Source organism: Castor canadensis, chromosome 3 (assembly GCF_047511655.1).
Source record: "Castor canadensis chromosome 3, mCasCan1.hap1v2, whole genome shotgun sequence".
Taxonomy (NCBI): Eukaryota; Metazoa; Chordata; class Mammalia; order Rodentia; family Castoridae; genus Castor; species Castor canadensis.
The window spans coordinates 178,035,357-178,053,644 of NC_133388.1; the positions used below are offsets into that span (position 1 = coordinate 178,035,357).

Below are 18,288 nucleotides of genomic sequence, written 5' to 3' on the forward strand. Positions count from 1 at the left end.
CAGCATCTCCATTCCTTGTGCCCTGGAAACTCTCTCCACTGGAAAAACTATAATATGGCTTTCATAATTACTTTCTCATCTCTAGGAATCACAATTTTTGCACTGTTTAATGTGTAATATCTGAAAACTATTATTTCACATATTTCTTCTGGGATTTAGTTGTTTTGTGCAAAGAAAGTAAACACAGAACTACAGATTTTAGTTATTCTGTTTGGGGCAGAAATCAGGTGTTCCTGGTTTTGATGATTAAGGGATACTTGTACATGTTTGTAGTGGGAGAAAGATTAAATATAAAGTGGAAATGGAAAAGTGATGAGAGAGAAGTGGAAATCGATGGATTAATTTCCTAAGAAAAATGTAAATGGGAAATAATGAAAAGCTGAATAGTACTCATCTTTGCATATGAAAAGAAATACTTAAAGAAACAGGAAGAAAGAAAGTAATGATGATGATGCAGAGAAAATTAGATGCAGAGTTCATTTAGTCAGCTGTATTTTGTAATGTGAATAAAGTTCAACTATCTCCTGCAATGTGGGAGAGGAGGTGATAAAGGAGGAAAGCGAAATGTGATTTCTTCACAACCACCCCTCAAAAAATTCTCTTTTCAAATCCTCTTATTCCTGAAATTTTCATATTCTTGTTAGAAATGAGGAGATTGCCTAATAAGTTTACAATCATCCCACTTTAAAACTTCTGGTGATCTGATTCACAGCTCACATTGGTATCTGATTTCTGTCATTTATCAGTGCCTCCACTGAACTTTTGAATTTAATACCTGTTGTATAACACTAAGAGATATGAGACAAGTGAAAATACCACTTGCATTCAGTAAGGTAAAAGATCTTTGAGGAGTAAGCACTGCATATTAGGGAAACACGCACGATAGGAGGAGCCCTATGTGTGAAGGCTGCCAGAAAAAATTGTCCCTTTGACCCAAAGGAATTATCCAGGAAACAGGTTATGGGTCAAGGGAGTAATAAGAAAAAAGGATGTTCTGCTAGAGGGAGGAAAATGTGTGATGGTTGGAGGCAGGAAAGAGTGGTAGCTACTGTAAGTAGATCTATGGAACTAGAAGGTGGGGAAGGTAGCTGTTTGGAATTGATCCTGAGAAAAGTAAGGAATCTTAGAGGGGTTTTAAGTAGAGGAGTAACTAATCAATTTTGTATCTAGAAAGAACTGGTAATGAAAGAACAATAGATGAAAAGGACAAAGTCATGAGAGGGAATGACAATAGCATAATTCCCAGTAATGGAGTTGGTCCAGATGTGATTTCACTTCCTTGGAGGTAGCAAAGTAGATGTATAGTGAGAATGTTGAAAACGCCCAATTTTGTGGAGGTAGAAAGAGGGGTGGAGGGGGCAGGATGAGTACCTTTCTTCCTTTGATTCCAGAAATATTGCTTTCATTAGAAAAAAACAAATCATCAAGAAAAAAACAGATGATGGTAGTGGTCATGAGAGGGGGAAACTATTCCAGTAAAACCTCATCTTCAAGCAGGTACATTACAATTGGAAGGGACTCAATGACGATATTTTCATTCTGCTGATTATTGTGGAAGCAGGTGGAAGAGGCAAATTAGGTATGGTCAGAGATACCTGATATAGCAAGTAGGGTGATGGAAGGGACATGGTGACAAATTTTCTCTTTGATGACAATTTTTTAAATGATCTCCTTTGAGGCTGAGTCTTTAGTGCTCCTTGAAATCCCAACTTCATTTCAAGTTCATTCACTAGACTAAGCATCACCCCAATGAATTCTTTGAATTTGTCTTCCCTTTAAACATTTTAAGTGCTTATTGAGTACTTTAAGTCATAAAATAAAATTTAAAAAAAAAGATCATCCCCTGACAATCAGGATCTAAATAAAGACAAGGCTGATTAATTAAACAAACCAATGTTGAAAACTTAAAATTTCCTGTTAACCAGTACACATTACACACCAGAAAGTGTTGAGTGGCATGTAGAGAAGACAGGAGATACATACAAAAAGTTTCACCCACACCCTGTTTTGTGGTTTTTACATTGATGACACCACCACACCTATGAGTTTCGATTATTAAAATAATAAAGAGACAGAGTAACTAAAACCTGCTGACAACCAGTGCATAGAGCTCAACATAGTCCCTCAAAGGCAAACTGGAAAGACAAGCACAGGATTCAATTTGGAGAAGGTATAATGATATTAGCTAATATTTTTTCCGACTTGTGTGTGCGCGTGTGTGTAGTTTTGCTTATCTTCAGCTGTTCTTTAGGAAAGTTAATCTCATCTTTTTTTTCTCATACAAAACATTGACATTGAAACTAAGAATAAGGTGGGGATAAAGCAGGGTGAGGGATCCAAAACACAGAGTCCTTTAAAAAAATAATAAATATTTTTAGGTGTTTAAAAACTAATGGCAAGAAGTAAGCTTTTGAAGGGTGAAATCAAGAATTAAAAGTTCTATGTAGAACACACACCCTATGTAATATCATGTGCCCACAGAAAATTAGAAAAAATAGCTACCATCTTATCAGCTACCTTGTAAAGAACACTTACCATGCGCTAAACTCTTCCTGGTCTACCATCTGTTCCATACAATGTGGTGGATACCTCGTTCCCACTCCACGGAAGAGGAGACCCCAAGGCAAGGCTCAAAGCAGCAGGTTACTTGCCAGGGATGCAGGGCCAACAAGGGTTGGATCTGTGCCAACCAAGTCCAACATGCAATGTAGCCTGAGAGGCATTTTTAAAGTCCTACTGGAGTCCCATTTAAAACACAGGCACACCACATTTTTAGGTGTGACTGGTGAACTCGAGTTTAGGGTTAGAGTTGCAGCCTCCAAGCCTGTCTCCCTGACACATGCAAAGTGGGAGAGGATGCGCAGTGGGAGTGCGTGTCGGGGGGGGGGGGGCGAAGGCAGACAGGTGGAGAGAACAGGTGGACACTCAAGAGGTGGGGAAATAAAGAACCAGGCAGGGCTGTGCGGCCCGCGCTGAGAAACTCCAGGGAGCAGTGAGCGCTGGCCCGCGGAGGCTGGGGCAAGGACAACCCAGCAGGAAAGCCCCCGCCAGGCCCTGGCCGCACCTGTGCACGTGACCCGCGCGGGCGCCAGGGCGGAGGCGCGCTCACCTGGACCCACGTGACGGGGCGGGGCCTAGAGGGCCGGAGGGCCGCACGGCCACGCCCCCGCCCGCCGCCGCTCTCCCGGACCCGGCGGACCCGAGTGCGGCGCCGGCGGCGGTGGCGGCCGAGCCCCGGAGGAGGAGGCGGGAGGCGGCGGCGACGGCGCGCGGAGACGCAGCAGCGGCAGCGGCACCATGTCGGCCGGCGGAGCGTCAGTCCCGCCGCCCCCGAACCCTGCCGTGTCTTTCCCGGCGCCCCGGGTCACCCTGCCCGCCGGCCTGGACATCTTGCGGACCTACTCTGGCGCCTTCGTCTGCCTGGAGATTGTAAGTGGGGCGGTCTTGGCGAGGGTCGCCCCCGGGGAGCCAGCACAGGCTGCGGCATCCTTGACCCCCGCGCGGGCCGTGTCCCTGTGTCTGTCTGCGCCCACCCTCAGCCTCTTTCCCTTCGAGGTGGCCTTTAACTGCGTCCCTTCTCGGGGATCGCTCCATGTCCGGCGAAGCCGCCAGGGCCCTCCCGCCTGGCACCTGTTACGCTGGCACCTGCATGCCCGCCGGGAACGGAAATGGCCCCCGGAGAGGCAGCTGGAGACCTCGCGGGGCCGAGAGTTAGGGACTTGCAGAGGCGAAGGTGTTTGGGCTTGGAGGCGTCTTCTGGAACTTAGTGTTTGGCCAGGGGCCGCCCCTGGCTAGAGAAAGAACCAGCGCTCTCTCTGCCTCGCCTGTTGCTGACCTGCCATTTTGTTGGGTGGTGCAAAGGTGTACCGATGACTGGGTGACCTCAAGGCTGCCAAGATGTGGAAAGCGGGGGCGGGACGCATCAGGAGGAGGAGGAGGCGACTGCAGACTGGGCATGCCTTTCCCCCACTCACCCTTGCTATCATTAGCGCCCTTTGGATGGGGGAACAGAACACAGCGCAGGAGGCAGGACAGGGAGAAAGGTGAGGTATGTATGATACAGTTGGCCCGTCCTAATCAAGTGGGCTTGAGAATGGTGGGGGAAAGATGGAAGCGTGGCTGTCGCCTGCTGTTCTGCCTGCCCTTGTACCTCGTTCATTCCTGGTCTACCTACAAAATTCTAAATCTCAGCACCGTCTGTGGGGCCCAGGTAAAGGCAGGGAAACTTGTCCTGTCCTGCAACCTTCTTGAGCTAGACACTTTTTAAAAGGGATTTTATGGAGTTGGACGCTTTCGAAGCTTCGTATGGACAAGGGGAAAATGTGCAAATATAAATTGGGCAACCAGGGTTGCGTCATGTCCTGAGAATGGCAAATAGAGTGAAATGTTAGCAAGGCACTGCCTTTGCTGCAGGCTGATTTTGTTTGCTTGATTGGGAGTTTTCATCTCTCCCCTCATCCTCTCCTGTGAGTTTGCATAACCTGGGTTTGGGTCACTTCGGTTTCACATTGTGCCTGTGGGGCTGGAACACCTTGTGAGCCTTGGTTTTCTGCCCTATTATGCTAAGGTGGTCAAGCCTCCCTCAGTTAAGTTTAGCTGAGATTTGAATCTGAAAGAAGAAACACAAACGAGTTACAAGCTATGACATCAGCTATCAGATAGTGACTGTGAGGCTAGAAGAGGCTGGTATGAGTTTGAGCCCAGTTCAGAAGCTTGAGAAAGGGGCAGGCATCCATGTGAGAAGAACAGAATGGGATGGTTATTGGACCAGCTGCACAGCTATGAGATGAACAGGCCTTTAGAACACTAAGATCTTGAAGTTTCTGGGCTCCTTTTGTTCCCAGTTCCTCCAATCTTCAGTGTTTGCCTACTTCTTCTAGAAGTTTTCCCCATGTCCACATTGACATTCTATCTGTACTGGAATTTGGAAAATGTTCATGTTAAGAGACTCACCTTCTAGACTTTTGTTAGAAGCTAGCCTCGTTTTGAGCAGTTTGTTATACTGGTGACATGCTTCTAATATTCAAATATATTGATGCGTTTACATATATATAGATAGAGGTGTGTATGCAAATATATGTATATATGCTCAGAAGGCTTATCCAAGTACTAACCAAATACTGTTTCAGGAACCACCTATGATCATTCATGTCTCACTTTTGGAAACACTGTCTAGTTCTAAACGGGAAATGTAGGAGGCGACTTACTTCTCTCTCTCTCTCTCCTCCCCTCCCTATCTACCCCAGTGATGAGTTGTCAGTTCTTGTTGTATTTAATAACTTTGCAGCTTTAAAAAATACTGTTGCCAACCCAGTCTAACTAAATTAGACTCTTTGGAGGATTCTGACAGAGTCAGCTTCCTGTTTTTTTGTTTTTCTTACTTTTTTAAAAAAACAAACAAATGGAAAAACAGCTTCCCTAGAGATTCTAATATACAGTCGTGGGTGGCAACTACTGATGGAGTCCTTTATCCAGGTTCTGTAGAGAAGATTGTTCTCCTGCAAATGTGAACTCTCTATCTTTAGAACAAATAGGATGGACAGATCCTAGATTCATGGAAGTATCCTGTGCACCCCTTTTATTTCTTCATTCTTTCTGGCACCTTACCTAGCCCTAAAATGTGTCTGAGACTCTAATGGAGAGAGACAAGCATCCCTTCCAAAAGCCACTTTAGTTTGCTTTTATACTTTTTGTTGGCAAACAAGTGTATACGTTTAAATCATAGGTTTCCAATACCTCTTTTACTCCCATCAACCTCCCTCCACTTCTCCCCATGGGGAGGATCAAATTGTACCTATGAAACCAGTGACCTTAGAGAAATAAGACCACTTTGGAGCCACATCTACAGCTCTTTATTGGCTCCCAACCTTCTGAAATGCTTGGATCATAAACTTTAAGAAAGCAGAGAGCTTGCTGTCTTTCGTAGTCTTCTATAGAGAAGACATATGTTAAGGGATATATATCTTGGGACCTAAATAAGCACTTTGAGGGAATTTGGATTTGTTTGTTTTTGAGTTAGGACCTCACTATGTAGCTCATGCTAGCCTCAAACTCGTGTTCCTACTGCCTCAGCCTCCCAAGTGCTGGGATTACAGATGTGCTCCATCACACCCAGATTAAGGAACTCCTTTTGAAGCAATTTTACCCTCAGCTGTCTCAATTTCCCTCTAGTTTTCTAATTCCTTTCTGATTCCTGAGCCACAGTCTACTATGGTTTCTTTTCAGAAATTCTTCCTGCAAATTAAATGTTAACATTCCTCAGGGACAGTGTCAAATGCTAGGTGAGCCCCATCCTGGGAACTGATTATTTTAGCCTCTTCCCATGTGTCTGGCTATCTCCAAACTCTTCCTTAATTCTGATCTTCCATTCAAATCCATTTATCTCTAAGATTTCTTCATTATGTCCTTTTGCACTCTGAAACTCTGAGAACTAAATCCAGTGAAGATGGGTTAGGCTGTCAATTGAAGACTAAGCTGATGAGACCAAGATTTTGGAGTTCAGGTCTTATACCAACCAGTTAATTGTGCTCAGAGAATTCAGTCTCAATCCTCTTATTGTTCTGCATTCACAGTCTTTCATTTGGTGGAGAGATAACACAAAAGATATAAATAGTACTGGCCTACCAGAATCAGGTAAAAGCTGATTACCGCCATTGCTTCATAAGTAGGGAGTACTTCTACCTTGCATGTATGGTAATTTTTTTGAGATAGGTATGTTCTACTTCTAGGCAGTTGCCAGCCATTTGGTTTTGGGTCTCAGCCATACCTACCAATGCATGCCCGCCATAAAGTCTAATGCTAAGTTAGTATAGCAAAGCCACCTTTTAGTTTAAGATAGAAAATGTTACCTTCAAAAGTTATCATTTTCAAAGTCTCTCAGTGTTTCCTAAATGAATGTTTTCTAAATAATTCATCAGGTGTTACTGAACAACTACTATGTACAAGGCACTCTTCCTTGAACAAAGTTTTTTGGCCCCTTCCTTCCATGAAAGCCCTTGCATCCTTACTGAGAGGATATGAACAAAGTGACTGCTATTTGCAGAAATGCTGAAGCATTTTCCAGACAGTTCTATTTTTAAGAAAATGGCATTGGAGCATCTTTGCTGTTGGACTGAACAAGAAAGACTGAATATAATAGTATTAATCCCCCAAATAATAAAAATCCATTATTTGGTGCATTTCATCACAGTTTCATGTTCCAGAAACTGTCTGTATTCCCCAAGTTATTCATTCACATCTGTCTTTATGAGAGATATTACAGGACATTTTTCATATGATTCTAACTGCAGTATTTGGGTGCCACAATGATTTTCATTTATTTCACATAATTAAGAATAATACGATGCATCAGGTTTTCTTCTATGCTTTGGGAATAGGAGGCCTAACATAGTTTCTACCCATAAAAGAAGTTGTGTGGCAGAATATAGTTAAGAAAGAGTTACAGGATTGTATATGAAGTGCTAAAATAGGTTTATGAAAATATTGTGGGAAAGAAGGGTAAAGAACATCTGTTTCTTGGAGAGCTACAAAAGGCACTTTAAAGAGGAGGTAACATTTCAGTGTAGCCTTTAAGATGAGCTGGAGTTCCTGAAACAGAAAAAAGGAGGAAAAAAATTCCTGGTGGAAACATGGGCATGTACAAACCTCAGAGATAAGAAAGACCATGCCATTATGTTTCTATGATTATTGGGGCTTTTTTACATGACTGGTAGGAAGGTGGCAGAAAAATAAGGAAAACCTGCAGTTGGGGTTCAGGTTGTAGTTTGCTGAGAAATCCAAGCTCAGGCTTTGGATCTGTCCTATCTGTGGTGAGGAGCTGCTGAAGGACAGGATAAACTTGATCAGTATTGTGTCTTCACTTGAGTGAAGTTTGTTTGTAAAACAGAGATTAAAGGCAGTGAGGTTAGTTAGGGGGCTTATTTCCATAGTTTTTTTGTTTGTTTATTTTGGCACTCCTGGGGTTTGAACTCAGGGCACTGCACTCACTAGGCAGATGCTCTACCACTTGGGGCATGCCCCAAGTCCTTTATTGCTTTAGTTATATTTCAGGTAGGGTCTTATGTTTTTGTTCCAGACTTGCCTCAGACTATGATCCTCCTACCTATAACCTATAGCCTCCTGCATATCTGTGATGACAGATGTGCCGCCACCATGTCTAACTTACTGCTTGAGATGGGTCTCACTAAATTTTTGTCTGGACTGGTTTCCAACCATAATCTTCCCAACCTCTGCTTCCTGAGTAGCTGAGATTACAGATCTGAGCCACCATGCCTGGTCCTTATTTCTACAGTTTTGATGAGGAATGATGAGAACCAAAGAAAAGACCAAAGAAAGAAGGATGGAGAAGATAGAGAAATCTGATGTTTAGAGGAGGTCAACAGAGTATGTAAAGTTTGACATGCTCCCTAATAATACTAGACTAGACTTAACTCTAGGAGGGAACTGAGAGGAATTATGCCAGAAAAAAAGTGAATGTTACAGAAAGTATGATGGATGCAGGGGCTCTTATAGGCAGCAAGTACCATCATACAGATAGATCTGTGGAAGGCAGTTCAGTATATTTTCAAACACGATCTTTGAGTCTAGAATGACTAACATGTAAATGTTCTTATGTATACAGTTTTCTTGGCCAGACAGATTTTGATTGCAAAGGGACATCGTGTGTTCGCTGTGGGTACACTATGAATGTGTTTGGTGCCCTATATGGGTCTTAATCCTGTAAGATTTTTCCTTTGCTGGTGGGTTAAAAATCTCCATCCAGTGAAAAAAGCCTTTACTTTTTCAAATGAGAAAGTAAACCAGTGCCCTAACCAAAGCTTATTATCAGCAATCATTTGGCCTGACTCACAGCCCTGTAGGAAATATGAAGAACTAAAATTTGGAAAGCTTTAAATCAAGTTGCTGAAAAGATTGACCTTGATCCACAGTGGAAAATGTCAATGAAAGGAGTTTTGTTTGTACAGCCCAACAGAAATGTATCTGGTAGAAATGGTCATGAATATGGCAGATCTTTAGTGATGTGGCCAAATGGAAAAGATTCTGTCATGACAAGGGACGGGAACCAGGTTGCTGTACTCAATATTGTACTCATGCAGTACTTCATAAATATTGTGTGGTTGTTCTATAGTACAAACTGAACAATGCATGAGAATATTTTGGAAGATCCAGCTGGAGTGGATGTATCACTAGAGTAGATATGTTCTTTAAGCCTTGCCTAAATCAGAATGTCATAATTCTTCCCAGGTAGCTACAGTTTGACCTGAATTTCCTAAATGCCCTATTTTATAGAAGAGGCTACATCCTTTCATAGCCACCCTCACAGACATTAAATTTTATATAACTTTCAGAAGGAAGGAGGCAAAAAGAAAGAAAGGGGTGCAGTGATTTGTATTATTCTTGCTGAAGTCAGGACACTAGCATGCAAGAACATTTTTAACCTATGTGATAACTAGTTATATAACAAACATTAAAAGAGGATTTTGAAAATCAGAGGAGATTATAAACAAGGACATAAAGGGGCTAGAACACATTTCTCCTCTGTAATATGTGCTTTACATTTTAGAGTTGTCATCGGCCATTTAAAACAACTGAAGTGGAAGTTTGGGTCAGATGGAGAGGAAGAAGGTATAACTTTTTAGCACTGTCAAACATATTTCAAATATAAACCTAAAATGCAATTAACACTTTTTGTTCATAGACCTGTCCTATATATGTCTTTTCTCTTGTTGCTTCCCAAAATTCATCTTTCCTTCTCTAGGTAAAACAAAATAAACCTCACTGACTTATACCTCCAATTCAGCCCAGGACCAGTGAGGAGGTCAGCATGGGGGCTAATGGGCAGGAGCAGGAGGGCATGGGGTAAAACACAGGATAGTCAAGTCAAAAGTTCCAGTCTCAGCTGCAATTAATCATAGATTATCTGGGCAAATTTGGAGCCCAAAAAAGATTAAAAATGGATGTCAATGAAGTAGGCTTGCAGGAGATGCCGACTTCTAGGACTTTCCACCCCAACCTCCTAAGAGTTCATGGTAAATGGTGGTTGTTGTCAATAACCACTTGAAAACTGAGAAGTACTGGTTCCTACTTCAGCAGTCTCCTTCTAGTTTTGAACATTCATCTCGTACTAGGCAATGAACTAGGCTCCAGACAGCTGCATTGTTCCTAGCACTCCAACTTGCACTTCTGGAGCAATTTCTGATGCAACTATTTGTTAGATACACACATTGACTGGTTTGTGTTCATTCTGAGGAAGAGATAGCTGAATATCTTATGTAGAAAGCTCTATCTTAGGTTATGAGCTTTCAGAGAAGTTTAAGGGAATGTCACCAATTCTAACCTCACAATCCAGTGGGCAAGAGGCATGTGAATCCATGATTTCGATCTAGCTGTTGTAAATGCTAAGAAGGATACATGCATCCATAACCATGGAAGCACAGAGGGATGGCCTCCAGCCAGGAAGTCTTTCTGGAAGACATGGTACTGCAGTTTACATATACAGTAAAACATTTGATGGATGCATGCTAGGCAGAAGCATGGACAAGTGTGACCAGTTCTCTATGTGCAGGCAATAGAATGCTGAGCAGAGGCTAGAGTGCAGAGAAAGAGTGGTAGGAAAAAGAGCATTCCCAGTAGAAGGTGAGTATGGGGAGGCAGGCAGCAATGTTCTTTAGTGTTGCTACACTGTGAATAAACTTAACACTTTTATAGCCTGCTTTGTAATCATATCTACTAGTTGTAATATAGTATCTGTTGACTGAAGTATGTTTCTAGTTCTAAAAGAAGTCTTTCAGAATTCAAATTATATGTAAAATGGAGTTCATTGTAGATAATCTTTTTTTCTAGGTGTTAAATTTCTGAGCAGATTGAAACTTCTATATCCATGATGTTTTATAAGTTGGGACCTAATAAATAAGCACCCACTAAAATAGGAGTGCTTAACAGGTAGAGATAAGTGTTCAGAAGGTTTTTTTTTGCAGCAGGTGGGGGAGGGGAACACGAACCTTTTGTGATTCTGATGAAATTTGTGGTTCTTGGCCTCAGAGAAATGCATATGTACATATCCACCCAGTTTTGAATGACTTTAGGGAATTGTTTGGGATCTGGATAGAAGCCTTGCTCTAAAATGAATACTAAACTGTAGAGACTGATAAGCATAATGTTAAAAGCATTGAGTTCTAGAAGGCAGTTTAAATCCTAGGTATAACATTTGTACTTAGAAAAAGTCATTAATATCTCTGTACCTCAATTAACTTATCTGTAAAATAGGAATAATTTTAATTATCTCTTAGCATTTGTGAGTGTTAAATTGGCACAAATAAAGCCTTAGAGTAGTGCTTGGAACATAAGAGTTTGGTAAATGTTAGCTAATATTTCTGTCATTATTAGCTTTAACATCCTGCTCAAACTAACTCTACAAGCCACACTGGGAGACAATTTATTTTTCTTTTTTTCCTCTTGGCTTGCCAGTTGTTCGTTCTTCCTGTAATAGAGTAATGGAATATCCAAGGTATAGATAACAAGACAATTAAAGGGGTTATACATTATACCCAGAAAATTCTAAATAGTGAAGTATTTTTCCTTAGAGGAATTTTGACTGGTCTTTTATCCCTCAGACTCACATTCTTTTCTCTATTCTCACTACAGAGAATGAGAAATAGGTCAAATTAGCCTGTTTACTTAGTACAATAGTAAAGGTATACAAAGACAGAGGTGTAAAATTGGTTTGAAAATTATTAGCTAATATGTCAGAGTGTATGCTTAAAATCAGGTTATTAGGAAATAAGTGACATTTGAAAAGGAAAAAAAAGAGTATTTGCAAAAGGAATCCTTTGGGAGCATATACAGGCCATCCAAATAGGAGACAAGTTGAGAAATCCATACCCCATACAGCCAGGATTGCAAGAGTCGCTTCCTTCCCAATACCATGTTTTTCCATGGGGCTACGGTTTTTACCAGCCCACAGATTTTAGTAAACATGCTTCATCTCCAGCTCTGAGAGCTTAACTTAATGTGCTTTGTGAATAAATACTTCCTCGGTCTTCTCACTGGAGGGATTCAGCCAGGTCCTTCCTTTTGGGTCTACAAAGGTCAAGCTAAAGTGTCAAGAAATTATCAGTTGTCTTAGGAATGGGTAGCAACTTAATAACTGCAGCTCAACATAATTGAGTATCTAGTGTGTGTTCCAGGTTCACCTAAAGTTGGGCTGCAAAGGTAAAGTGTAATCAATGACAGAAAGACTGATACCTACTTTTAAGAGTTTTTTTTTTACCTTTACAGTACCTGAAACTAGAGTAGTCTTTTTTGTTAGAACTTGGAGTCATGAGTCTTGACATTGTTTCTTAAAAAAATTTCAAATTGAGGTGCATTTGACAGTTTTATGCGGATTATCAGATGTTCTAAAACACTAGGGAGCAATGGAAGGCAGTGGTACACAGGTCAGATCCAAGATGAGAACAATATGGGTGAAACATGGCACTCTGAATATCATTCTTCATAATGTGTACACTGATACTTTATCAGCTCCTCTCCCTCAGATTTTTAACCAATTTGATGCTTTTCTTTTCACCCCTAAAAACAGGACTCCCTCTGTAGTCATACTTACCAAGCAGGGGCACTGATAATTACACTGTATCTAATAAATACTCAGCTTACTGAAGCACAGAATTACAAGAGCCAATACACAGGCTTTGGTACTATTATTGAAAACTCAGTTTTTACTAGTGGAGCTAGATTGGGAAACATGGGGGGGTTAAAATACTTTTTGTCAAAAGGAAATCACGAAGTAGGGAGATAATAATTATATCAAAGACAGTGACCCTGTACAGCGCCATGCTGCTCTTGAAATGAGGAAGGTAGATCTCTAAAGTGGGCTTAATTACATCCTCTACTCATTTTCTGTCATCCAAAGCTAGCTTGTGAGCAGAATTTATACCCGGGTTTCACAGTATCTCTGACCTAGGAATGGTATATATATTTATGTGAGAAAGAGGGAAGGGCCATTCATGCACCCCTTCTCTCATCCTTGCCGCATTGCACTCATACCATAAATGAGAAGATGAATGGGATTGCTTTTCATGTGAGCACTGAGTTCCTTTCCGAGCCTTTGAGATGTGAGAAAGCCTATAATTTTGAGTTTGACAGTTGTACTTATAGGCTCCTCTGGCCAAGCCTCTGTCTTTCTTGAAAGCCAACTTCAAACCTGCCTTCTAGCCTACCTTTCCAGCTCACTCCCATTATACTTCTCCTCCCCTCTCCCAGTCTCCCAGAGCACACTGTGCTGAGCTCTTTTTATAGCACTCACCACAATCTGTTCCTGAATCAGATTTAATGGTGTCTATTTCTCCCTTAGTTAGAGCTCCTGAAGACAGAAGCTTGCCTTTTTTGCTTTTTTCTTGAATATTCTACAGTGCCTAGCAGTAGGTTTGCAGCTGGTCTGTTGGATATCTAGTCCAGTTTTATTAAATACTATGTTTAATTCCAAAGGATTATTTAAAGGTGTGAAATTTTCACAGTGCCTAAGTCATATGACCATGCTTATCTGTTTTCTCTGCCTGTCCCTAATAAATAGTGGCCAGTTGTTCTTTATTAGCTATTAGACTTGCACATAATTTTTTTTTAGTAAATGATTCTTAAATTAATAGATATTTAACAACAATGTACATTTCTTAAAATATATTTAAAGTAAAGTAGGTTATTTGTAGTGGGCAAGTAAGAAAAGGCTGTCAGAAGGAATAATCTAGAGAAAAAAAGATTGAGCCTTTCTTTTTTTGGGGGGGTCTGGGGTTCAAACCTGATACATACTAGGCAAGCACTCTACCACTAAATTACATCCCAGCTCAAGATTGACCACTGAAGACATTCTAATCACCATCAAGTATTTACTATGTGGTATAGAAGAGTAAATAATCTTTTACCAGGAGCAAACTTACTTCTTTAACGATCTCTGATAAAGTGATTGTTAAAAATTTAAATATGTACTAATATTCTTTACTTAGACTTATTTTATAAAATTTTCTTGGTTTGATTATTAATTTGTATTTAAAAATAGAAATTACCACAAGTACAAGCTTACTAAACAAGTACTTTATCATTCAATTGTCACCCAAATGTTAAGTTAGTATGTCTTCAAAAATGTTTCTTCAGTAGCAAATTATATGACTGAGCCTTTCTTTTCCAAAACTTGAATTAAAACATGCGTTTTTAACTTTTAGTGATTTGCACAGTTTGGATATCATCTAGATGCTTCAGAAGAAGATACAGATGATTATTGGTTTTTATATTTGGAGTTCAGACTGTTCTCATATGGGCACTGGTTTGTTCAATAAGCAAATATTTGAGTGTCCTGTGTGTGTGTGTGTGTGTGTGTGTGTGAGAGAGAGAGAGAGAGAGAGAGAGAATGAGAAAAAAAAGGAAGAAGGGAAGGAGGAGGGAGGGAGTGAGAGGGAGGGAAGGAAGGAAGAATGGAGGGAGAGAGGGAAGGAGGAAGGAAGGAAGGTAGGATTCTCACCTGCCTGAGGTGTCTTTGGGACAAGTGTATAGCCTAGGTTTTTGATACTACCTGATTGGTAGTTACAAAAGAATTATTATGGGATTAATAAATGGCTTGAGATGCAGAGACATAAAAAGTTCTGTGCTGCCAACAAGATCTATTACTGCAGATGGAGTGAAAGCCAAGAGGATTCAGTTACTGTGTGTCTCATCGCTGTAAGCAATCCCTACTAGGGAGGGTGCCCAGAGAAGGGAGGAGTAACTGAGTATGAGATGGAATGCAGGAAAGATTTTTTTTAGATGATGGGTTTGAGATTAGATATGAGTGGGAGTTTCTCAAATACACACAGGAGGAATGACATTCTGGGCCAGCAAGTAGTATACCACTCAAATGTGAAAGAGCTTTGCCTTTGAGCTATGGATTTTTTTCCCTGTAATACAAAATGTGAAGAGCATAGTGGAATAAGACAAGGCCAGATCATAAAAGGCCTGTTGTGCATGCAAAGTGTGTAGCCATATGAAGGAAACTGATGGTGTTAGATTCCTAAAACCCATTTTCTTCCCTTCTCCCCTGATTCTCTTCTATGTTCCTATACTCAAAATTAGTTGCCCAACTCAGAAACCTGGATATTTTCTCTGGTTTTTTCTGTCTTGTCCTACATCTGATCAGTTGGTATTTTCATACTACTTCTAAATTTCTCTGTAATCCATTCATGTCTCTCTGTCCTCAGTGACCTCATGCTATTTACACTGTAGTTGTAATGGTCTCCTATATGTGGTCACCAACCCCGTGTCCTTTCCTCTCCAGTCATTGTCTAGTGAGAAAAACTTCTGAATACTAATTTTAAACATACTCATTCCTGCTTAAGATGATCATAACCCCTTCCTGTTGCCCTTGGGTGAAGTTCATCCCCTTGGCTTTTCCTTAGGATCCTTAAACTCAGTCTCCATCCCATGTCTCTCCATCCCATGTCTCTCACTATTGTCACTTGGTGCAAGGTGCTTATATCCTGCTGGTCTGTGTTCTTCCCCTGTGCCAGGCTTTCTCTCAGTGTCTGCCCAATCATCTCAAGATTCATTTCTTTCCTTGAACAGTAAGCTTTCCTTTGCATCACTCTGTCACTTTGTGTCACTTCCTTGTTTTCTGAGTTTTCAAATCTGGATCTAGAGCTCTTGCAGTGTGTATTTGTAATGCCCAGTATTTGTTCAGATGTGACACTTATGAAGGAGCATTTTCATCAGTTGCTTAGTTGTGCCTTTCCTATAATATAACTGTGAATTCTGTGATGATAGAGATCAAGTAAAGCTTGTTTATCATTTTCTTCCCAACCTCAGCACAGGGCTTGACATGTAGCTCTTCCTTACTGACTGTCAAGTCCATCTAAAGTGTGTATTATGATGTCTAGCACATTGTTGCAAATACATAATAGTAGCTTTATTGTTATCAAGTACAACAGCTGCAACTATTATCCTCTGTCCTCTATATACAATATTATTGAGTATACAAGTAGGCCACAATAAAACCTGAAAAGTGATCATTGGGTGTGGGAAATTATAAAGTAGTAGCTATTCTTGAACAAACTCTCAGAAGTAGTGAAAGCCAGACAGTTTATAACAGTTTGAAGAATGAACTAGAAGGATAGGAACTGGAGACCAAGCAATTTGTAAAACTGGTGACACGAAAGAAAAGTACATCAGTGGGGGTGGGGGGATTAGGGGGTGGAAGGAGTTATGAGAGAGGCAGTAGGATTACAGGAAGATATTTTTAGATATCTTCCCATAATGCAGTGTGTGCTCATGGGCCAAGGAAGACAATCCATCATGAAGGTATGGCATAGAGTCAGGTTAGCCTTCTGAGTAGAAGGACTGTCCTTTCCCTTGGGTGAAGAAGGTACTTTGCATAATGTTAGAGGCTTGGTGCAAATGGGGTGGTAGGAATGTGTGCAGGGACCTGGGGAGAAACAGGGAATAGTGAAGTTGATGCAAGAATGTTTAATTCTATAACAGAACAGTTATCTTGTAAGCAAACCTATTAACCTCCTTTTGTTTTTTCTTTCAGCTGTTTGGGGGTCTTGTTTGGATTTTGGTTGCCTCCTCCAATGTTCCTCTACCTCTACTGCAAGGATGGGTCATGTTTGTGTCTGTGACAGCATTTTTCTTCTCCCTCCTCTTCCTGGGCGTGTTCATCTCTGGTATGGTGACTCAAATTAATGCCAACTGGAACTTCCTGGTAAGGAATTTTTATTTTTTAAGTCTTTTGTAAGAAACTAGGTATCTCATTTTGTTCAGAAATGCCCGAGTCCCTGTTCTACTCATTGCCTCATATGGGAGAGAATAGATTAAACTGCAGGGACCCCTGTAGTGTCCAGTGGTTGACTTTCTGGACAGCAATGCCCCAAGTTGTAAAATTCCTGACTTAGTACAACAAGAATCATTCCCTTTTATGGAGTAGGTGACTTTTATTCAAAAACTATTTCACTTCATACAATAAATAATTAGCACTATAATTATTATGCTTGAGTTTTTTGTTTGTTTATTTTTTGTTTTTGTTTTTAGTGGGACTGGGGTTTGAACTCAGTGCTTTGTGCTTGCAAAGCAGGCTCTCAAGCACTTTAGCCACACTGCCAATCCATTTTGCTCTGGTTAGTGTGGAGATGGGAGTCTCATGAACTATTTGCCCAGGTTGTCATCAAATCACCCTCATCTCATCCTCCCAAGTATCTAAGATTACAGGCATGAGCCACTTGCACCCAACTAAAATTCCTTTTTCCTTTTTTTCTTTTTTGGTGATACTGGGGCTTGAACTCACAGCCTTGTACTTGGTAACCAGGTGCTCTACCACTTGAGCCACACCCCTAATTATTGAACATTTGTACAGATGCCTTTGGAAGCTGAATATTGTCACATGCATCTTGAAATTTTCTATTGATTTCTGCTTCAAGGATTTACATATATCCAATTGTCCTTCACTACTTATGCAGGCCTGGCTCTATGTTCCCATCCCCCTCCCGGAGATACTAACATCTGTAAATGCTCGAGTCTCTTATGTAAATTGGGTTAGTATTTGTGTATTACCTAAAAACATCATCCTGTATACTTTAAGTATACATTAGTTTTTATCTATCTCTAATTCATGTCCCAATAAGAATTGGTGAGTGTTAAAACAGAGCATTTACAGTCATCACAGTTTTTTAAGTATGATACCATTAAATTGGATAAACGTTCTTTTTGTTTTTCCATGTAATATGTTGACACCTCTCTCTCATATTTCTGGTCATTCATTATCTGGGACTATTTCAGAAAGGCCTCCTGGAGCATGGTTCCAGTCCATGGTGGGCAGTGCTTTAGTGAAATTCCTAAAGAACCCCCATTATGATCATACTTTGATGTTTGGAAACCTAAATCAGACCCTCACTCATCTTTATATATGTTCCGTTCAAATATAATAGCATTTTATTCACCAACTTTAGGATGTATTTTAGAGGAGAATGTCTATTCTTGTTTTACTTATAGAGCATAAGGAGAACTTTAACTCAAATGTTTTTAGCAGAAAAATCTAGCAAATGTGACTTCCCTTTAAGCCATCCCTGGGACAAATACCACAATTTAGTGTAAAGCTAAGAAGGAAATGAAGTTCAGTTGTTACAGTCCTTCATAGGCTTTGAGTTTAGGTTTAAAGGCTTTATACCCTTGGGCAAAATAGTTGTTTGCCTCTCTGAATTTTAATTTTTCATCGGTAAAATGGCAATAATAATACCTACCTTATCAGATTCCATTAAAGAGTAATAGAAATAATTAATT

General features: G+C 40.6%; 1 protein-coding gene across 1 annotated transcript in view; it reads left to right on the forward strand.

Moving 5' to 3' along the window:
• Positions 1-3,180: 3,180 nt before the first annotated feature.
• Mal2 (mal, T cell differentiation protein 2) overlaps positions 3,181-18,288 on the forward strand; it is a 29,177-nt gene continuing 14,069 nt past the window's right edge. The window contains exons 1-2 of the mRNA XM_074069112.1: positions 3,181-3,429; positions 16,547-16,717. Of these exons, the coding sequence (XP_073925213.1) occupies positions 3,298-3,429; positions 16,547-16,717 (303 nt within the window). The 5' untranslated portion in view covers positions 3,181-3,297. The remainder of the gene's footprint in view (positions 3,430-16,546; positions 16,718-18,288) is intronic.